The sequence below is a fragment of the Lycorma delicatula genome, chromosome 6 (genome assembly GCF_047948215.1).
Source record: "Lycorma delicatula isolate Av1 chromosome 6, ASM4794821v1, whole genome shotgun sequence".
Classification (NCBI taxonomy): Eukaryota; Metazoa; Arthropoda; class Insecta; order Hemiptera; family Fulgoridae; genus Lycorma; species Lycorma delicatula.
Window position 1 is genome coordinate 18,124,984 of NC_134460.1, and position 24,201 is coordinate 18,149,184.

Genomic DNA, 24,201 nt, shown 5'->3' on the forward strand with positions numbered 1-24,201 from the left:
AAACATTTAAAAAAAAACGAAAAAGGAAAAAGTTTCCTCTAAAATAAGAGAAAGTTTTTGTTGATTTCCTGACTATGAATACCTAACATAGGTAGCGCTGAAAATATCATATGATTGCTATTACAAGTAAATAAAGTTTTTATTCGCACGATGTATTTTGCGCTATAAAACATAAAATTTGAATATGCTATTTCAAATCTACGTTTTCTGTCTTTTTTCATATTTATACAACTATTTCTGAAGTTATTATTTTAGTGGTTAAACAGTTGGCAAATATCCAGATTAAAGAAACATGCGCGGACTGGCTGTAAATTGAAATTAACAGTGATCTTTTGCCTTATGTTGTTAAATTGAGAGGTTATGGCTCCTCTAAACAGTTAGTGAAAATTTAAAAGGAACTTTAAATAAATATTGGTTCTAATGATAGAAAATTATTACTTGTGACATCTTTTGATTAAAACTTTGAATGACAAGCTATCTATTATTAAATTTGTGTAGGTGACTGTTAGCGATTAATGTTCGTGTTGGTTCAGGTATAAAAATATTTGTTCTAATAGTTTTAAATTGTCATTACTATGCATGTTCATTTTTGCTTATTTAAAAAAATATACTTTTAAATGCGTCTGAAAAGATACATAAAACTTTCTAAAAAGAATACATAATTAACCTATAAATACACCACCTATTGGTTGCTGGGTTTGGCATTTTAAGTAGAAACTAAATTGTATATTTATATATTTGTCCAAATTCGGAGAATATTATTCATTGATTATATTTTTAAGTTATTTTCTGATATATTTTTATGTTACTGATAATGTATTTGGTGTTATTTTGTAAGGTTGTGTGCTTTAAAATATGAATTACCATAAGAGAATGACAAATATACATATTGTAAACATACAAAACATTAACGCTCTTAGAATACATGTAATATAATTATTATATTCTTAGATAAAATTGAAATTATTATATGCTTTTAAAACTGCTCATAATTATGTTTATTCAGTGAATTAAAAAATTAGATACTAGAATAAAATCCAAAAGGTACTTATACCATGTTTCATTAACTTAATGAATATGTTATTGTAGCATTAACAATTTATTTTCACTGTAACCTCCAGCAATATGTTGTAGTTCATAGTAAGACTGAGCACCCTGCTCACTGTGATGGAAAAATAACTATAGAAAAATCTGATTTGAACATCACATAACTTCCTTGTATCCATATTAAATTACATATACACATTTCTGCTGCACTTCATTTAAACTTATTTCATTTGAAAATGAGATACAATCCTCCAATTCTTTGATAAAGTGGACAGTTATCCAGTTGCTGAAATATTAGTTTTTATTAACATCAAATATTTATACAATTATTAACAACAATCATACATGAAATATTAGTATAGAGTAAAAGTACCTTTATTACTCTTTAAATATGTAACCCCTTATATCTATCTAATACTATAATAATTTTTGAAATTATTATAATGTCATCAACAAAATGAAAACAAGAGAAGATTATCAAATTTTATAGCGATATTTACTATCAAGTAGACTGAAACAAATGCATCACATTATATATATATATATATATATATATATATATTTGTTAAGTTTCAAACTCAACGAGTCCTGCTTTTAAAAAAACATGAACTTTATTTATACAATTAGCATTATTACAATTAATATACATTAACTGTAAATAATTAATTGTTAACATCAGTTTGCATATGGGCTAATGTTGAATTAAGTAGGACGATGAAGTGCATTGAACAAGTATTGCAATAGAACTTTAGTGGATGAGAATCTATTCAGAACTGAATAATTATTCTATACACTTGGTACAGGATGCAGCTGCATTGTATTCCTAACAACAGTTGTAAGAAGCATATTATGAACAAGTGAAAAAAATTTTCAACAATCATTTTAAATTGAATAAAATTCAAAAATGTATTTTATTTTTCTGTCAAATAATTAAATAAAATGATTTTGTTTTAATATAAATATACAATTTCTAGAAAATTTTGCAAAGAAAATCCAAAAATAATAAGATTCTAAATTATAATTTTCAATCAGATGTTTCACCAAATCTGATTTGGACACCACATGACTTCCTTGTATACCTATTAAATTACATATACACATTTTTAAAAGTACTTAAAATTTTATTTCACTAATAACCTTGGATTTTTTTTTATTAGTAATTTATTTATTGTAATTTTTTTACAATCAGAGGTTAATAATTATTAATAAATCAATATATTTAAATTAAAAAAAAAGAAAAAGGAAATGAAGTTGCATTTCAACCAATGTGCCTTCCCCTTGTAAGATCCAAATATTTCATTAATTAAAATTCTATTTGGCTTTAACTCTGGAATCAATGAAAATAAGTACCATTTATGATATATTGTTGAAAAGATCTCATTGAGGGCTTATTACTGCAGTTAAGAAAAAGTCCAAACTCCTTTTGGTCACGTCAATTGTAATCAAAACAGGAGGTGCACTACCAGATGTTACAACAGTAAATCCAAAATTTCAACATTCTATTGAGTTGTGCAAGTTATGTACATACAGACGTCATGTCGAAACTAGTCAAAATGGATTCAGGGATGGCCAAAATGGATATTAATGTTGAACTCTGAAAACCAAAATTTTTCGCAATTACAATACTTCCCTTACTTCATACAAGGAAGTAAAAATGTTTAAAATGATTGTAAATCAGAATGTAAAAATCTTTGGATTGGAAAGTTTGTTTAGCAACAAATCTTAAACTTATAGGAAGTATACTTAATGAATTTGTTGCAATCAACATTGTATTTCCTTGTATTATGCTCAAAATATTATCCAACCTTTTGTCTAAGAAGAAGAGATTATATTAAAAAATGCAGTTATTTCTAAGCTTTCATAGACAAATCAAATTAATACTCACATAAAGGTAATATTTATTAAGATTAAATTTTTTTAATTTACTGCCTTTCTTTTTTATCTGTGTTTAGTACTTTCACTGGAATTTTTGTAGAATAAATCTTTATAGTTTTAATATTTTAAATTAAATTTATAAAACAATGTTCTAATGAAGCAGAGATCCTGCAAATAAAAAATAAGTGTAGTAAGTGCGAAAAATTTATTTTATTAAATGATTAAATTCTGCTGATAAGATGCATTTACTAAATTAAAAATAGAAGTAATTCTCTTAGATTATCAATGTTTAGCTATAATTTATTTTATTTGTCTGTTTAGACTTGTTCCATCAAAAATATAAAATAATTGAGGATGGAGTAAGTATTGAGCAGAAAAAAATTGTGTTAAAATTCACTGATGACATTATTCTTTTGGCAAAAATTAAAAAGTGAATTAGAAGGAATTCTGAGCGGTGTGTAGAGTTATTGGAAGAAGAGTAATTCAATTTGAAAACATATTTGATTAAAACAAATGTTATGAACTGTAACAAAAAGGAAGAAATTGCCTCTTATTTTTTTATTAAAGGATAAACAAGTAAGCTAGGGATAAAAATCAGACTTGTTTAAGCAAGTCGAACTTTCATGCAGAAAAGAAATTTACTTTTATTAGATGTAGATATAAAAATTAGAAGAATATTTTTTTAAATATTTATATGGAATGTAGCTGTATGGTGGCAAAATGTGGAGATTTTCTACCGTTAACATGAATCTTTAAAACGTGGTTTTACTGGATGATGTTAAAAGTAGGTAGATTTATGAAAAATTAAATGAAGTGATCTTAATTATAAATAGGGGAGAATAGAAATTTTTGTGATAGATTCTAATAAAAGTATGAAAGAAGTATGATTGATCATATTTTTAAAACATCCAGGGTTAGTTAGTTTGGTGATGGAGGGATGTGTAGAGAATAGAAATGTGAAAAGAAAGACAAAGATTGTAATTCTTAAAACCAATAATTGGGAAGTTAGGATATATTGCAGTTGTGTTGAGATAAAAAAATTACAATAGAACAGGAAGAAATACGTTAAACTGACTGGAGAATGTTTAAAATGTCATTAGGTGATTTTCTTGTATATGATATATTGAAATTATAGATTTAAAAATGTTCAGGAGTGAATTCTTAAAAGGCTCTTTAACTCGTATTTTAAGTAATCATTATTGCGCTAAGTGATCATTTTTGTTTGCAAATGGCTTTAAGTGTTAATTCAGTTAACTGCATTTTTCACACAAATTCTATTATATTATAAACTATTTTGAATTAAATGCATATTTGTTAATGATTTAAAACATATATTTTCTAATTTGTAAGCATTTGATATTCATTACCTATTTGTATCCTTTTTCTGTAAATCTTCATTATTCTCCATGTTAAGCTTACTATGCTACTCTGATTTACAAAAATTGGTGGATATTTGTGTACTTATATTTTTAAATATAGTTAATGAGTGTGGATTTTAAGTCCTAGTTGAATTTCACATTTAAATGTTTAAACTAATTATTAATATATCATTGCTTGTACTTTTGGTTTGTCAATCTTTTATTGATTGTGTGAAGAATAATTCAGAGAGCTTAATTAATTGTAAAAACCTTCTGAAAATATAAGATGTTTAATGAAATAAAATTTTTTTTAATTTATTTGAAACCATAAGCCACTAAAAACATGAGTTAATTTTAAAATTGTCAGTCTTCAGGGTTATTGTTTTTTACCCAAATTTTCAGGGTTTTTTTGACACTTCAAAAAATAAATTATGAAGTTATCTGTTACTGTATTATAGATTGACTATTTCAAATTTCATTATTTATAAGAAAACATTTTTAAAAATCAATCTGTTAAAAATCTGTTAACCTAGTGTCCAAATCTGTTAACCATAGTTATCAGAAGATTGGGGAAATTTTATAAAAACAAAATTATAGGGTTATGTTGTAGCAGAATACATGCTGACCAGTAAACTTAAATTATAAATTAAATTAAAAACTATTATTAAAATTTATTGATTAAGAACGAAATGAACAAGATAACAATAATTTATAATGATAAATTATTGTTTAATTATGTGTACATGAATTGATTTAATTGTAAACAAAGATATCATTAGTTGGACTAATTTGTAGAATGATCTTTATCATTGTACAATTCTTGGTTGATTTTGTTTGCCCTGACAAGGTAAACAAAATGCAACTACTCATTCAGATGTAATGTCACTCTAAAAAAAACAAATGCTTAAGTGTAGCAGTAGGTAATGTCACTCATTTTTTTTTTATTCTAGTCATGCTTGGTTTGGGCCATGTTGCTATGAATGCTGCAGAAAAGAATGTACCAAGTAACAGATTACCATATAACAGCAGACAAAGGCAACCAAGTACCGATAGTGATTCAAGCACAACATCAGATAACAATAGATCTATGGATGGCCCTGGTGCTAATGAGTATAAATTTACTGAAAATACTCATTCGAATGAGGTAATATTTTTCTTTAAAACTTATTTATAATATATTTTTCTACAGAGTTGAAGTAGTTTGTTTATATGGCAAATTATTAAAATTTTACATCAGAAAGTTTACATTAATTTTTTGTTTTACAATATCTGTATCAGTCTCTTTTGACTATATATGAAACACCTGAAGAAGCACCAATTAGAGTTAATTACTCTCAAAAGTAATGATATCTACTATACTGCCAGCCTTTTTGTGAAACCTTTAGCCTTATGGTTAATTATTGGTTAATATGGTTATATGGTTAATTATCAAGCTAATTATTGCCTGATTTATTTTTTTTTTTACTTAATAATGTGCTACAGTGTATTGAGCTGAATGAAGAAAAAGCAGTGGGAAACCATTTCATTCATCCTTGCTCTTTCCAATAATCGTAACATGAGATGTTTGTTGTTCTTGTTAATGGCCATGCCAGTTTTCAAGAGTGACTAGTGACTCATTTTAAGTCACCTGTTACTATTTAGTTCATTCATTCTCAGAGTGGGCAATAACGCTCCCTTGTGGATGCTGAAGGCCTTCAGGAAGGGACCGTAGAAGGCTCACAGAAAATTGGGGTGCATTCAGGCGGTCTAGGAAGGTAATTAAAAAAAGTCAAAAATTATGTTTTCGATATTTCAAACTAAAATGTAAGTTTCAACTCAGGAAAAGGATATGACACGTTTAAAAGCAATATTTACAATTGCTGTTTTTAAGAGCGCATCGTAAAAACAGCAATTGCAATTATTATTTTAAACAGATGGTAAGTTTAAAAATTTTGGGGGCACTAGAAAATCTTTGATTCTCAATGCGGGCGGTGGGTGAAAAAGTTTGAGACTCAATGATTTAGTTGTACTATATGACAGATTTATAATTAATTTAATTTTTGTATTTATTATAAATCTATTATTCATTTGTATTTTATTATTTGTAATAAAATGTGCATAAGTATGTTAACCATGAAGGTTGTAGATTATCTCATTTGATTTTAAACTATGTCAAATACATTATATTTTTATTAAAAAATTATAAAATCTTTAGGTTACAAATGTTGCATACTGAAAAATATAACGAGTTACACACTTAAGTATTAACCTAGCTCATATATATATATATGACATTCCAGATTTCTCCAGGTGTTTAGCTTTGTTGATTTGGCCTGTAGGCAGCTGCATAGCTATGGGTGCCATAGGTACAGGTATGGCTGTGCATAGGTACAGTACCTACAGTTTGGATCATTTCCAGGATTATCAGATAAGGATAGGTTAATCAGAACCCAATAACAAAGTGGCAGCCAGGAAACAATATCAAAGAGCGTGTAAGACCAATTTAGACCTTTGCACAAGATATAACATAATTTATGCAATCATCATTCTCCTTTTTAATAATTTGGATTACACTGTTAGAACTTTCACACACATTATCATAGTTTTAAAAAACACTGCCGTCCAATTTAGATTTGAAATGAAACATAATCTAATCTTCAAAAACCACATAATTTAAAAAAAAATAAAAGATGAAATTAAGGAGTAAATGGATCTTACTAATTTGTTGTGTAAATAATTTAATAATATGTACTCCTGCTATTTAATCATTGTGTTTATTATTGTCTTTTTTAGATACTGCAGGGACTAAATGATTTAAGAAAAAATGGTCAATTCTGTGATGTAACACTTTCGGTCGACGGTGTAAAATTTCTAGCGCATCGAAATGTATTATCGTCATTTAGTCCATATTTTAAGGTATTTTCTAAATATATCATTAGAGTAGTTCACTATTGTCATTAATTAAAAAATAAATTTCACATTTATGTTTTATATTTTATTTATTTTTTTAAGGAATTAAATGTTTTATTTCTGTCTAGTGATGGAACAGTAGTAATCCAATTTAATTAATTTGAAAAAAGTTACTGATTACAAGCAATAAGAATAGATTTCAAACTTGCCCATGGTTCAGGCAATGTAAAGTCCACCAAATGTAATAATAATTTTATCAAATAATGCTTCTTTAGTTGTCATTATATGGCATAATGCAAAAAGTTTACAATGAAAAAATGGCATGTGTTACTATATCAAAAGCTGTACTTTCTGTATGATATCATTAACTGCAAGTTGCCTACTCACATATCTTCTTATCATTAGTATACTTAATTATTTTGATGTAATTTGTTTAATTTACTAACCTAATTTTTCCTCTGAGCATTTATATTATTTTTAAATTAGATTCATTGATAAACTGACTTTCCTTGGGGATTCCCAAAGAGATTTGATACCACTAAAAAGAAAAGAATCATCTGATTTTATATTACATTAAATGTCCATTAAAAGTATTTATACTTTTCTCAGGTTATCCTGTTTTTTTTCTTGTATTTCAAAAAGGATTAAGTCATCTGGAGTTATGTTATAAGAGTTTCATTCATTTGAGTTATTTATGCAGCTATCATACAGAAAACAAGAAAAGTAGGGTTGATTCATAGGCAACCTCATCTGATTATTTAAAAAAAAACACTGGTTTAATAGTTTTGATATCCAGCATGGACCTAGCACATTTCTACCTGTGTAAAACCCAGCATGGAGAAGAAAAGATCAAGCATTAGGAAAAGGAATTTCTTTACCTAGATCATACTTTCTCACCATTCCTTTAGTATATCTGCTTTTCCATTTATCTATTATTGCTTGGTAGAATGGGACATTTTTTCCCAGGGTAAATATCTTACTTCAACACATTAATTAATAACATTGAATTAATTAACTAGGATCAATGAAAAAAACTGGTTACTACAGTTGAAAATGATTTCCCTTAATTTTTTCAAAATAATTTTTAAAAATATGACTAATACAGAAAATTTTTCTGGTTCAATGTTCACAAGTTTATGTCAGAAATTTAATTCAGGATGATTTGAAATACAGTTGTTGAAATTATAGTACTCATAATTGTAAGATGAAAAAGTAGGTTACAAATTAATTTAAGAAACTTGAATCTTAACCTAAAAATGAATATATTAATACTGTTAATGTAAGTTACTTCCTAAAAATTTTTCTTTTTTATTAAATTAATTTATCTTTAATATAGCGACATTCTGATTTGAATAATTATGACAGAGGAAAAGCTGTTAGTGCAAACTACTACTGTAGTAAGCATATTTTATTTATAATTCGATAAGTTATTGAATTTTTCCTTGATTATGAATAATAATTAATTCTTCAGAGATTACTTAAAAATTTGTAGATATATACTGGAACTTTTTTGTTCAGGACCTATAAATAGTTGTTTCCCTTGTTTGTGTGATTGATTGCCTGGGCAGTCTATGGATTACCAGGCCAGGATGTCTTGTTAATTAAATGTCCAACAAATTAATGGTGGTGCAGTATCAAGGAGCTACTAACATTATAATATAATTGGTTCAGCCAGGCTTCAAACAAATAGTAACCAATTAAAATGGCTCTGTTATAAAGAAGCACGATAGTGTTATAATAATGTTGCATGATAGTTTTGTAGCATGTATATCAGTTTAATTAATTCACAGAAAGTCTACTTTATACCTTAAAACCTGCAAATTGTTTCATAATAACTTATTTTTTACTATTTTAAATATCAAATAACAGTAATATAGTTTGGAGATTGAGTTCATTAATATTTTATTATAAAAGGAAGTAAACATAATATTGTAATAAATATAAATAAACTTGAAATTCTTGACATTGAGATTATCATATTTATTTAACACTGAACATTTTTAAGCGTTTTATTATTACCTCCAAATACTTCTAAATTTATTTAAAGGTTGCATGAGAAATATTTGTTAATGTAATTGTTATGTAAATGAATGTTTTATGCATAATTATATTGATTTTGTATTTTATATGTCCTTAGAAGTCAATCAGCAATATTGTGCTCTATGTTGATATAATGCTGTGCTATTTTTAATGCATAATTTAATACTCTATAATATTTCAATATTAGGATGCATTGAATTATACACTGAATTGTAAGTACAAAAAAATTCAGTAGACAACATATCACTGAAAGTCTTTAAAAATTCATGATATTTCCGGTAATTTTAATGCAGAGTATGTAATTCTTTATTTTAATCTTGTCAAAAGTTTAAGCTCTTTTGTATGATTTTTTTGTAGATATCAAGATTTTGGGTTTATTAAAATTGCTAGTTCTATTCTTGTTAATGCATAAATACATTTTATATGCAGGAAACTTAGTATATAGCATGTGGTAGGTAACACATAGTTTTTAAATTACTCACTTTCAGATTTATGGAACTTATCTTTCAAAGGTCTTTTGGGGTTAATTATTAGCATCCTTTTAGTACTACTGTTGTTAACATGCAAGATACTCTAGTCAACTTTAACAAATTACTTATTTGAAACAAGTTACAATCACAAAGATATTAGTCATAACATGAAAAGTTTAGACATTGAACAGTTTCAACACATTTGAACAGTAAGAAATTTTCAAACTTAATTTGATAAGAACAGTATATTAAAAAAGCAAATATTACATAGACTTAATGTATTTACATACTTAAAGAATTTCATAAACTTTGTTAAGACAGACTCCATTAACAACACTGCTACAAAAAAACCTCAGAGAAATGTGCTAAGATTTAGTCCTTAAGGCATTTATAAGAACCAAGTTCATTAATTTGTGCCATTATAAGTTTTAATAATTTAAAATAGAATAACTCATTAAAAATTTTCACTCAAGGTGCTTTTTCTTCTGATTAATAATAATGTAAGATGTAGCCCATTATTTAATCCTAAGATTAAAAGATTTTATAGGGTTTTTTTACAATTGTATTTCAAGTGTCTTAAAAAAGATTGAATATTTTAAAGGTGATTCCAATGTGTTTTCTTTGTGGGCAATGAAATGAATTGTAAATAATATATTATGAAAATTATATATTTATTTAATCTAGGACATTATAATATTTTTTTTATACACTTCAGGTCTGAGTGGAACATCCATGCATCATAAATAATGGTTGCAAAACAAAGGTTTAGAAAATAATTCTAGTTTGCCATTACAGAATGCATTTTTATTGTATTACTATGAATATTATGGGTCTATTCTCAATCACTGGATTAGAAGAAGGACATACAGGAAATTGCACTTGAACTTCCTTACTCCAGATAAATTTCAGAAATTTTCTTTTTAATGAAAGTTGTGTCTTTAATCTCTGTTTCTTTTGCTCTGTTGTGTACGGCACAATCTTCTTCAAAGTCTTCTTAGCTATGTATTTATGACAGTATACTAATTAGGTCTCCACTATTAGATAGTTTGACCTCTTATTGTTAAAAAATGCCAGCCACATTCAATTTATGATGGTACAAAGATTTTGGTTCAAGCCATTTTAATGACAGATGTGATTACTTTCAAAAGAAATCATAGTAAAGGGAAGAAGATATTATCTTATTTTGTTTGTTTTCTACTACTGAGCAATTCAGATTATCATTTTTTAGCATGTGTAAAACAAACATGTCAGATGAAAATATAGTATAATAAACATCTGCGAAATAAGTTCATTTTCAAATTTTCAGATATATTTTTACTCTCATTTAGAGTGTTTTACTTATTCAGTTTAATCAATTTTTTTTTGTTTTTATTAAATAAAATATGCTTTAGTCAATCTACATTTTAAGGATGTATATATCTTAAATGAAATATTATGCCTACTGTATATTGTAATCAGTAAGTAAATTATTATATAATTATTTACTGGTATGTTTTTCAACTTATAAGCATTTGAATTTAAAAACATTTTACTGGAATGTATTTTTTAAATAGAAGATTTTTTTAAGTGGATGATTTTGTATATTTATTTTCTGAAGCAAAGATAATATCTGACAGCCACACTGTGAAAATATTTACGCACGCATTCATTGCGTGTTTTTTCCAGTCAGTAACAATGAATACTCTTACAGTAATAACTGCCCTTGCCTCTGTGTGCTAATGATAGAGCTTTGTATATTTAAATGAACATTTATAAATTTGGAGGACTGCATTGTATAGAAAAAATGTTTCTGGTACCCATGTCTTGACGTGTAATTATATTTGATTTTAATTTCCCTTCAGTTAATAATTTCTTCCAATTTACAGGCAATGTTTCTAAGCAAACTCGCCGAATCAAAGCAGAATGTTGTACAGTTGAAAGGTGTTGAAGTCGATATGATGAGTTTATTGCTAGATTATGCATATACCAGTTCCATTGTTATTACTAGATCAAATGTTCAGGTAAGTTAAATCAAATAAGAGTCAGTTCATAAATATTCGTCCATTCTTTTATATTTGGTGTTTCTTAAGGAGTTTTGAATGAGATTATATTGCTTGTTTATGTGGTAATTTTAGGATATCAATGTTTCATTGAATTTCTGAATCCAGTTTTAATCCTAGAAGTTGTAATGAATTTCTGTTTTTGTAGTTCTATTTATTGAGTTTTAAAGAGCCTTTATTTAAATGTGCTTGATTATTTTAGATGTAAACATAAGTACTAATGTTTAGTACTACTCAGTATCACATAACACTTTATAAATTTAACGATAATTTTTTGAATTATTGTTTAATATGTGTAAGCGTAATATTAAAAACATGTTAGAATTGAAAAAGTTAAAAAATAAAATTATGAAAACAAAGATTTGTTTTTAGTTCTAAATTTAAGAGCTAAGAGTGAAATGTTAAAAAGAAGTGATTTTTTTTATCTTTATAAAATTGTAAAATTTCAAAATATTTGAGAAATTTTACTGTAGTAAAATTAACGGGTAACTGCAAATTAGTAACAAAATTTGTAGAGAATTTAATTTGCAAAAATTGTATACAATTAAAGTGAAAACAAATTTTTAAGAAATCTGACTATATGGTAAATTTTAAAAATAAAAACTTTGAAATAATTAAATTTTCAATAATTTTTTTTTTATGCAACTTAACACATTTTAAAGATTAAACGTATTGTATTTATAAATAAAAATAAAAATTCATGAAACATTCAATACAATATGAAAGGATATTTTATTATACATATAATTTTAATAATTAATTAGGGTAAGGCTGTAATAAGAGTAAATTTTATAAAAAATTATGTTTAATGAACAATACATTTAAAAAGTTATATTATTAAATTCACATATAATCAAGTATTACCAATTTTTTTTTTAAGGCAAGTTCTTTTCATTTGCTGATTTGATGATATAAATTAAAATGACTATTTTAATAACTATATACATGATTAGTATGTACATGTACTTGTAAGTCCTAGTTTAAGAAATCTTTTCATTTTTCAGTTTAAAAAAAGTTTCATATTTTACTTTCTACCACTTTAGCGTATAAAATCATCATGTATCCAGTATTAACTCGTACAATTAAAACAGACTGTTATAACTGAAAAGGTTTTGAAAAAATTTGTGATTATTTTTTCTTGCATGTCATTTAAATTAAACGATTCTATGTGTTAAACGATTTCATTTAATATTTAAACTTTACCTTTTTTGTCACTGCAAATAATTTATCTTTTTTTACATTTCAGGCACTGTTATCAGCAGCTAACCTATTACAAGTTTTACCAGTCAGAGATGCAGCTTGTTTATTTTTAGAAAGGCATATGGATGCATCCAACTGTCTTGGTATTCATTGCTTTGCTGAACAGCATGCTTGTACTGATCTACAGAATAAAGCAAAAGATTATGCTCTTCAGTAAGTTAAGTGATTTATTAAGAACAAAAATAATTTCAATCTGTAAAATTTTGTCTTTATAAAATTGAACCGTTTATTCTAATTTTATTTTAATGCAGGAATTTCCTAGAAGTGTGCCATCATGAAGAGTTCCTTGGTTTATTACCAGCTAAACTAGTTGAATTAACTTCTAGTGATAATCTTCAAGTTGATAAAGAAGAGTCTGTTTTTCAAGCGGTAGCACGTTGGTATAACGATAAACCAGAAATTAGAAGACCTGATTTTTATAAGGTATTTTTATTACTTTTTGGGATAAATTTTATAAAATAGACTTAAATATAAATATTTAAAAATATACTAGTTGTATCACTGTCTTATTTTCTTTCCTGTTGTGTCTTATTAGTCTGTTACTACATGATTTGATAGCAGTTAGATTTGTAATTGATTAAAAATATATGAACTAAAAGTTTACATTAAAATGTCAGTGAGAACACGCATATCTGCTAATAATGATTGATTAAAAATTGACTGCTTACTACAAAAAGTAAGAACTGTATCATACAGTTATTGAAAGAAATTGAAAAACAAGAGAACACTCAAAAATCATTTTAAAAAAGTTTCCTTTAAATGTAAAACTAGATAATAAATATTATGATTTTATAATAATTATTGCATTTATGTTTTAAAATTAAAAAAATGTAAAAATTGCTCATCATTTTTCAATCACAGTTAAGATTGAGTGAAACCTCTAACTTGGATTACACCTTCAAAATAAAAAGGTGGACTGGGTTGAAGTTTTCAGTGTTTTAGATGTTTGTAAGCTGAATTTGTCATGGGGTTATTTAAAACAACAATCTAGTTGATTTTTTTTTTATTTTTCTTCTATAAACACTGTTAGAAATACTTGTTTACATTGTTTCATAAATATTGTTAATTTGTTAAACATTTATTATTTCTTTATTATATTTTTCTCATTTACTTATATTTTCTTTTTAATTACATTTCATTTCCTCAGTAGCTACTGATTTTTATTTATTAAATAGAATCGAATTTTTTGACTAAGCAAAATAGTAACATATGTTACTTATTTTACAATTCATTATTTATATAAAATTAGTTTTGGTTTAAAATGATTGTAAAATTTTTCTATGCCACATATTTTTCTTCTAAACTTTTAAAGTTTTTTATAAATAAATATTGAGCTGTTGCCTATGAGATAATACTCTATGAAAGCACCGATAACAAGAAACAAAATCTTAGTGAACATTTAAAAATATTCATAAACTTATTCTGGTGATAAGATGTGAACAAATAAGTGTGAATTTTTCATTAATTAACTAATGGTGTTTTAATGTTTAATTAACTATACTTAGTAATAATTAATTAACTGTACTTGGAATGATTTTTTTGAATTCTGTATATTCTATCTTGTTTTTTTTTTTTTTTTTTTTTTACAGGTATTAGAAACTGTTCGATTACCACTTCTTAGTCCATATTTCTTGCATGATTGTGTTGAAAATATGCCTGTTGTGAAACAGAACCCAGACTGTTGTCAATTAGTAGAGGAGGCTAAATTATATCATTTGTTACCTGATCGTAGAGCTGAATTGTCTACATCGAGAACAAAACAACGGAATAGTGCCGATACAATTGAGGTGTGTCCGCTACTGTTTATTATTATATATTATCAACATTTCTTAATTATATACCATAACCTTTTTAACCAAAGTGTTTATTAACTTCAAATTTTATAATTTAAAAGATTTATTGGACAGATTTTATACCTATGATTCTATTATTTTGTTTTTAGGTGATAGTTGCAGTTGGTGGAGAAGATGACAAAGTAGTTTTACGTTCTGTTGAGTATTATTGTACTAAAACAAATACTTGGAGAACTCTTGCATGTTTACCATTTGCTGTTAGGTAATTGTTTCAGTTTTGTCTAAATATGTAACAATTAGTATTTAATGGAATTTTGTAATAGTAATAATATTATATATGAGTATGTTTCTTAAAGTCATCAAATTCAGATAATTTATTTGTCTTATCTTTTCTTTTGTTAATGCAGTTTATTGTTTAAAAATTACATTTTAAACTTCTGAATAACTCACAGAATACACTATTATTAGAAAAATGTGAATACTTAATAGTGTATTAAAATGTCAAAAACATATCTGGAGTAAAAAATATTTTTTATTGTTGGAACATCTTTTGTCCAGTTTGGTTCTAACGTAATTGATACCATTTGTATGACCAACAAGAACCAACTGGACTAATAACTACAATGAAAAACATGTTTTGTTTTCTAAAAATTATCTTGAAAAGCTTTAAGGGAAGTTAGATAGTCAGGTCATCTGCCATTATGAAAATGAGCACTAATAAAGCAGAAACTTAATAAACTAATAAAACTCACACAACACAAATAAAAGTATTAATACCTTGCTGATATCAAATTATCCCTTTGCGGCACTGATTTTTGAAGTTTAATTTTGCCAAGGTAACTAACTGCTTTCCGTTGACAAACCAACACTCTCTGGCATGTAACACTGTATAGACTAATTTAAATTGGGAATAGTTCCATAAAAATGCATACATATTCGTATCATATGATGTGCTTACTCTTTTGGACCGCTTTCCACATCACCTCTTGTAGGTACATTCCACAATTTCACATATTCCTATAAAAGTTAAGCAAAAATTATCTACAAAGTAATTATATTATTTATGATTAATTATAATACAGTGCTGCGTAATGAGATTATATAAATTGTTTATGAATATTTATTAAAAGTTTGATTGAAGTTAAGCTAGTTACATGAAATTCATTATACGTATCAGTCATCTGATTGGCGTAGTCACTGTTTATAAGTAAACATATATTAAGCAGTAGTTGATATTAAGTTTTGATATGTAATACTATCAAATGTATGTAATGTATCAGAAGATATATAATTTTACCCTTCATAATGTTTACCATTAAAAATATAAAAAACATCTTTTAGTGCTGTTGAATTTTAAGTATGTGTTCATATAGTATATGAACATATACTAATATGTATATAATATATGAACACGTACACAAATTTCATCTGTAATAATTATTAGAGCTCACTTTTATTTTTTTTTTATTTTACCGTTTGAAAAATTTTTCATATGATTAGATTTGATCATATACTATTTGCCTTTTATTTGAGTCTTCATATTTGGTAATTACTATTAATTGATTTTAGCAAGCACGGATTGGTTGCATCAGGTAAAAATACTCTTTATCTGGCTGGTGGAGAATTTCCTGATGGTAGTGCTTCTAGGACTGTATGGAGATATGATCCAGTTCTTGATTTTTGGCAAGAAATGGCATCAATGATTGTACCACGATCTGAACTGGGTAATTTAATTAATTTTGTTCAAATTATAGAAAAAAAAATTAACTAAAATAAAATAAATTTTCTTTTGTTTACTACTTAAGAGTAAATTTTGAGGATTCATAGTGGGAGGTCATACTCTTTTGTGCTATGATCTATGTATTAATTAATTATAAACCAAATAGTTAGGTTAAAAATAGTAATAATAACTAGATTAAAAATTATAATTTATAATTAGGTCTAATGCTACATTATTAATGTTAATATAAAATATTAATAACTAAGTACAGTTTTTATCCCCTGTCAATTTGAAGTTCAGTAATTTTATGTTTAAACGTTAATTAAGAACCACTGCAGTAGAGATCATCATATTAAGTAAGGAAGCTTTAATGTGGAATGGACAAGTCAAAATTATATGAAAATAATACTTTTCAATCTTTTATATTCCAATTCAGTCACAGATTATTTATTTAAAACCTGGGTACCTAGTTACATTAGAACTTTACTGTGAGACACAAGAAGCTTTGAAGTTTTGTCAAAAAAAATAGCAAGAAATGCTCTTTAAGGGTGTTGTTCTTTTTTATAATACACAGCCTCACTCAACAGGTTATACTTGAGTATTTTAATGGCAAGTTTTTGAACATTTCACTATAGCCTGGACTTTTTGTCAAGTGATTACCATCTCTTCACCAAAATGAAAATCTGGCTGAGTACTATCATAACAGAGTTATTTGATAAATGAGTACAAAAGATGATGTTAAGTTCGAGCTCCTGAATTTGAATGCGAATTGCTTGGAAAAGTAATCTACATATACAAGTAACTTTCGTAAAATAAATTTCTCAAACATGGTTACCACTGATATATTAATAAATTATGAAATATTATTACCTCCTCTATGAATCATGAGACCTTGTCGTTGGTGAGAGGGCTTGAGTGCTCAGTGATACAGAGTAGCTGTATCGAAGGTGTAACCATATCGGAGAGGTTTTTGAGAGCCAGACTAAGGAATGATTCCTGAAAGAGGGCAGCAGCTCTTTCAGTAGTTGTTAGGGGCGTGAGTCACAATGACTTAAACGGCCATATCAACATCACTCAGTCCTCTGAGTACTGCGCAGCTGAAAGCAATGGAAAACTACAGCTGCTTTTTTCCAAGAAAATGTGGCTCTCTGCATTTTCATATAGCAATGATCAGCTTTCATATAGCGCCTTCCTGGGTAAAATATTCCGGAGGTAAACTAGTCCCCCGTTCGGATCTCCGGGTGGGGACTACTAAGGAAGGGGTCTCACCAGAAAATTAAAAAATAACATTCTACAAGTCGGAGCGTGGAATGTTAAAAGTTTAAAAAAAGGTGGTAGGCTAGAAAATTTTAAAAGGAAAATGGATAGGATAAATGTGGATGTAGTAGGAATTAGTGAGGTTCAGTGGGAAGAGGAAGGAGACTTTTGGTCAGGTGATTTTAGAATAATTAACTCAGCTTCAAATAATGGGCAGGCAATTAAACACGTAAAAGGAGATGAGAATTTAATAATAGTTGGAGATAGGAATGCAAGCATTGGAAAAGGCAAGGAAAGAAATATAATGGGTGAATACGGGCTGGGCAAAAGGAATGAAAGAGGGGACCGACTTATAGTGAACATACTGAACATTGGTAAAATAGACGGAGCATCCAGGAAAGTTAAGGAAAATATTGGGGTACATAAATTAAAATCTAATAATGTGTTAAACAAAGATGGTACACCAATATATAACACGAAAGGTAAAGTCAATAGATGGGTGGAATATATTGAAATACAGAGGAAATGAATTAGAAAATAGTGTTATAGAGGAAGTTGAGGAGGATGAAATGGAAGAAACAATACTGAGATCTGAATTTAAGAGAGCATTAAAAGATTTAAATGGCAGAAAGGCTCCTGGAATAGACGGAATACCTGTAGAATTACTGTGCAGTGCAGGTGAGGAAGCGATTGATAGATTATACAAACTGGTGTGTAATATTTATGAAAAAGGGGAATTTCCGTCAGACTTCAAAAAAAGTGTTATAGTCATGATACCAAAGAAAGCAGGGGCAAATAAATGTGAAGAATACAGAACAATTAGTTTAACTAGTCGTGCATCAAAAATCTTAACTGGAATTCTATACAGAAGAATTGAGAGGAGAGTGGAAGAAGTGTTAGGAGAAGACCAATTTGGTTTCAGGAAAAGTATAGGGACAAGGGAAGCAATTTTAGGCCTCATATTAATAGTAGAAGGAAGATTAAAGAAAAACAAACCGACATACTTGGCGTTTATAGACCTAGAAAAGGCATTCGATAACGTAGACTGGAATAAAATGTTCAGCATTTTAAAAAAATTAGGGTTCAAATACAGAGATAGAAGAACAATTGCTAACATCTACAGGAACCAAACAGCAACAGTAACAATTGAAGAACATAAGAAAGGGAGTCCAACAAGGATGTTCCCTATCTCCGTTACTTTTTAATCTTTACATGGAACTAGCAGTTAAAGATGTTAAAGAACAATTTAGATTCGGAGTAACAGTACAAGGTGAAAAGATAAAGATGCTACGATTTGCTGATGATATAGTAATTCTAGCCGAAAGTAAAAAGAATTTAGAAGAAACAATGAAAGGCATAGATGAAGAGTCCTACGCAAGAACTATCGCATGAAAATAAACAAGAACAAAACAAAAGTAATGAAATGTAGTAGAAATAACAAAGATGGACCACTGAATGTGAAAATAGGAGGAGAAAAGATTATGGAGGTAGAAGAAGTTTGTTATTTGGGAGGTAGAATTACTAAAGATGGACGAAGCAGGAGCGATATAAAATGCCGAATAGCACAAGCGAAACGAGCCTTCAGTCAGAAATATAATTTGTTTACATTAAAAATTAATTTAAATGTCAGGAAAAAATTTTTGAAAGTATATGTTTGGAGTGTCGCTTTATATGGAAGTGAAGCTTGGACAATCGGAGTATCTGAGAAGAAATGATTAGAAGCTTTTGAAATGCGGTGCTATAGGAGAATGTTAAAAATCAGACGGGTGGATAAAGTGACAAATGAAGAGGTATTGCGGCAAATAGATGAAGAAAGAAGCATTTGGAAAAATGTAGTTAAAAGAAGAAACAGACTTATAGGCCACATACTAAGGCATCCTGGAATAGTTGCTTTAATATTGGAAGGACAGGTAGAAGGGAAAAATTGTGTAGGCAGGCCACGTTTGGAATATGTAAAACAAATTGTTAGGGATGTAGGATGTAGAGGGTATAATGAAATGAAACGACTAGCACTAGATAGGGAATCTTGGAGAGCTGCATCAAACCAGTCAAATGACTGAAGACAAAAAAAAAATATTATTAAAAAGTACAAATCCATCTTACTCGCAAATTAATTTTGAACTTCTCAAGATCTTTCAGTCCTTAGACCATCGTCAGGAGATTAAAATATTATTAACTAAAGTTAAAATATTAAAATATTTAGCAGTCATGACTGATTGCTAGTTATCAGTACACTGATTGAAATTTACAGAGTAATCTGCTGGAATAAAATAAAATCAACAGAACCATGTTGTACGAATGATATTTTATTTAAATTATTATCTCTTTATATCTATATTTAGTGCATATTTAAACAATTTATCATCTTTAAATATTTTTTGCTCATTAATTAGATTTTTTGTTTACAGTAAATGTGATATTTTTTAAATTAGATGTATTATAATAATTATAAGATATGTCTAAAATTTTCATAAAAGTATTTCGGTTGTATGTTTTACCTTTATCTAATATATGTTTAGTGAAGTTAGAATTTTGTGGTTTATTGTTTTTTTGTACTATCCATGTGTTCTTTTGCATGTATAGAGAATTTATGATTGGTCATACCTATATATATCATAAAAAATATAGAACACAAGGATAGTATAAAAAACAATAAACCAGAAAATTCTAAATTCGCTAAACATATATTAGATAAAGGTTATACATACAACCGAAATACTTTTATGAAAATTTTAGACGTATCTTACAATTATTTTACATCTAATTTAGAAAAATGTCACATTTACTATAAACAAAAAATCTAATTCATGAAAAAAAAAATTATAAAGATGATGAATTGTTTAAACATGACCTAAATATAAATATAAAGAGATAATAATTCAAATAAAATATCATTTGTACAGCATGGTTCCCGTTGATTTTATTTTATTCCACCACCTGTAAATTTCAATTTTATTTCAATTTTATTTTATTCCACCTGTAAATTTCAATCAGTATACTGATAACTAGCAATTAGTCATGATTGCTTAATATTTTAATTTTTTAACTTTATTTTATAATAATATTTTGATCTCCTGATGATGGTCTAGAGACTGAAAGATCTTGAGAAGTTCAAAATTAATTGCTAGTAAGGTGGATTTGTACTTTTAATATTTAATAATTTTGTAAAATCTTTTTCACTGATTATTTTTTTATTAGCTAATTGGAAGTCAGTTAATTTTGATAGCCCTCATTTTTTTTTTTTTTTTGAAAAGAGATTATTAGGTGCAAATGATTTTCAACCTTTATTACAGAGGAATGTCTAAAATATTAAAATTTTGTGTTTGGTTTTAAAGATTAATTCATTTTTTCAAATATTAGAAATACTAATATAACATAATATTAGTAATACAAGTATGAAATATTTCATACTTGTATATAATGAAATAAGTAAATAAATATAAAAAATTACTAAGTAAATTTTCAACATTATTCTGCAAAAGTTTAAAAAACATTTCTACATATAAATTACTGAAAAGTTCAGCAGTATGCTGTAAGCTTCTTTTTTAATTTAATTATAACTGACATTTTTTATTTATGTATGCTTTATTTTTTATTTTTTGAGTCTAAATTGTTTTTATATTTATTACTACTAGTGTGTAAAGTTTTTATATTTGCATATTTATTAAATTATGTATAAGGGCCTTAAAAATTTTATTCTATTTCAAAATAATGTATAAAATGTATAATATTTGCACAACCTTGAATTATTACACTTGAATTGTAGAGAAATTTTTTAGATTTATTTTTTGGAGTGACCAAATGCTTATGTGAAATAGATCTAACTTATAGAATGTATCAGATTTTTTATATCTAGGCCCAGATAATTTACTATGAAATTTATTTAATTAGTTGATTTTAGGTAATAGTTGAGTTATTGTATAATTTGTAAGCTCAGATGGATTGATTTATGCTCAATCAATCATCAATCATTGTGTTTATTGTTGTTGTTATTATTATTATTATTGCTGATTTATTGTAAATAATCAGCATATGAAGTACCTGTTGACGTTTTCTCTCATTTTTGTCAGTACATTACAAGTTCATATATTTTCTTTTATCGATATAGGTCTGGCAATGTTGGATGGCTGTGTTTATGCAGTTGGTGGATGGGATGGTGCGTATAGATTAGAAAGCGTGGAGCGATATGATCCAAGCACTAATAGTTGGTCCATGATTGAACCGATGAAGATGGCCATCACTAGTCCAGCTGTAATTGCACATGATGGAATGTTATACGTAACTGGTTGGTACAGTATGTAAACTAATCTATTTTCTAAAAAAAATTTTAATTAAGATTTAGTATTGAATTGATTCTTTCTAGTTAATGTGGTTTATAATAAATTGTTAATCTTTCAGGCTATATATATTTTATGTAATTTGTGTTTCTACTTTTGATTAAAAAATTACAATCATTCTCGAAGCCAGTGACAGAGCTTCTTTGTCTGTGTTACATTCTTTTTCCCAGGTTGCAGGCAAATCTGTCATAAAGGATTTTGTTGTAACATTTCTGTTGTTATTTTTCATCTTGCTGTTTAACACAGAAGGTATTTTTCTACACTGTAAAAAAAAGCTCTTTCCGTATATCTAATAATTAATATGGAAACAAAATTCTTGATCAGTTTTTGAGGTTGAAATTTTAAAATTCCATGAAGTTGATGTTTTAAAATTCCTGATTCAAATTTTAATTGAATCAATTCAACTCTGATCTAATTTTTAATTTTGCTTTTATTATAAGGCATTCTGGAAAGTAAATACCGATTTGTTGTTACAATACACATAACTTTCAATAGAATAATTTTATTATTACATAGAAGAGCATACCTTAAATTACTTTGCTATATAATTTCCACCATTATTAAGCACTTTTCATATCTTGTATTCAGTGTTTTCATTCTTCATCAAAGAACATCACTGCCAGTGAAGTTAACCACTACTGAACAACATTTTTAACATCGGAATCATCATTGCGGTGCTGATGATAGTAATCCAGTTTTGCATGAATGAAAAATGCAGCCAGTTAATCTAGCTTTAGCCTGTCACCATTGTTTACTATAAACAATGTTAATATTAATATTCCTTTTCAAAAGATGTTAGATGTAATAAACCCTGTACTATGAAACCCTTTCCAAACTATTTTCTGTCTCAGATGTCAAAACTGTAAAAGTAAAATGCATGCTTTAAGGGTTTTCATTATGTGGAAGAGAGCTTTGTTTAGAAATTTAGTATAGTTAAATTACATTATGTGTAAATGATCTAAACAGTACTAGAGAGTGTTTATAATAACTTTGTTTAATAAGTAATTCTGTCTAATCTCCATGAAAAGAATCTTTCATTTTTATGTAGTATGGCACATTAAAAAAAAAAGACAACAGTAATAATTTACTCTAATTATCATTTTACATAAAAGTTCTATGCAGATATCTTGACTGTAATATAAAAGGAAATCATTATTTATAGCTTGATATTTTTTTTTAACCGACTTGAACAAGAAGGTTTTCAATTCAGTCCACATTTTTTTATATATATACATATATTTCTGCATATCTTTTTATCAGAGTATCATTTAAAATGTGTTGAGTATCATTTGATGGAAGATGATCCGCAAGCATGTCCCAAAACATTTTAGTGTGACCAACAGTCGGTCATTACTGTACAAATATCAAACAAACTATTTTGTTTTTTTATGTATATTTGCACATTTGTCTGTCAATTTTTCAGTAACAACTCGATAGATTTTCATAATTCTTTACTGATTTGTTAGAGGGTGGTCCTGCTATGCTATTATTAATTTTATAATGTTTTAATTTTAGTTTTTTTTTTTTAAAGTTTTATATTTATGTTTGTAAACTTAAGAAAGCAGATTATAAAAATCTATTATGAAAAATTATTTAACTATACGTTTGTTGCAAATACATTAAAACAAACATATGAAAATAAAAATATAGAAACTAATACAATAATGAAAAATAAAAAATAGTTTATAAAATATAAATAAATATTAAAGCTTTGCTTTTCTTTCTTTAATTTTCACAAAAAAATTAAATTTGTCAATTTCTTAATTTTCTTCTTCACTAAAGAATTTTCATTTGTCTCTCATACCTTCCAATGCTTTTTCATCTATTTCTCTGCGCACATTGTATCATTTCCCTGGCATAACTGATACACTTCCTCTAGTTTCTTTAATAAATGTCTTTATTTTTAATGTATGTGGGATTTTCACCAAAGCTTTTGTGTGCAATATCATTACCATCTTCTCTTGTCCATTGGTGCTTCAGCCATTAGGCATTTTCTTGACCCATCAAACAGGAACAAAGTACCTGATTCAGTCTACATGCAGCCCCTTTATCAAATAATACTGAGATTGTACTGGATGTATCATTGAGATCCTGAGATACTCAGCATGGAGAATCC

At 27.1% G+C, this 24,201-nt stretch overlaps 1 protein-coding gene across 3 annotated transcripts in view; it reads left to right on the forward strand.

Moving 5' to 3' along the window:
• The first annotated feature begins 290 nt into the window (after window positions 1–290).
• Window positions 291–24,201, forward strand: part of LOC142326683 (kelch-like protein 24) — a 32,934-nt gene continuing 9,023 nt past the window's right edge. Inside the window, exons 1-11 of one of the 3 annotated variants that reach the window (XM_075369301.1) lie at window positions 291–533; window positions 3,244–3,498; window positions 5,231–5,424; window positions 7,053–7,175; window positions 11,545–11,679; window positions 12,965–13,131; window positions 13,230–13,401; window positions 14,568–14,765; window positions 14,921–15,033; window positions 16,341–16,495; window positions 21,857–22,042. In XM_075369301.1, coding sequence (XP_075225416.1) covers window positions 5,233–5,424; window positions 7,053–7,175; window positions 11,545–11,679; window positions 12,965–13,131; window positions 13,230–13,401; window positions 14,568–14,765; window positions 14,921–15,033; window positions 16,341–16,495; window positions 21,857–22,042 — 1,441 coding nt within the window. In that variant the 5' untranslated portion in view covers window positions 291–533; window positions 3,244–3,498; window positions 5,231–5,232. The remainder of the gene's footprint in view (window positions 534–3,243; window positions 3,499–5,230; window positions 5,425–7,052; window positions 7,176–11,544; window positions 11,680–12,964; window positions 13,132–13,229; window positions 13,402–14,567; window positions 14,766–14,920; window positions 15,034–16,340; window positions 16,496–21,856; window positions 22,043–24,201) is intronic. The other 2 variants (XM_075369299.1, XM_075369302.1) reach the window with 2 other exon arrangements.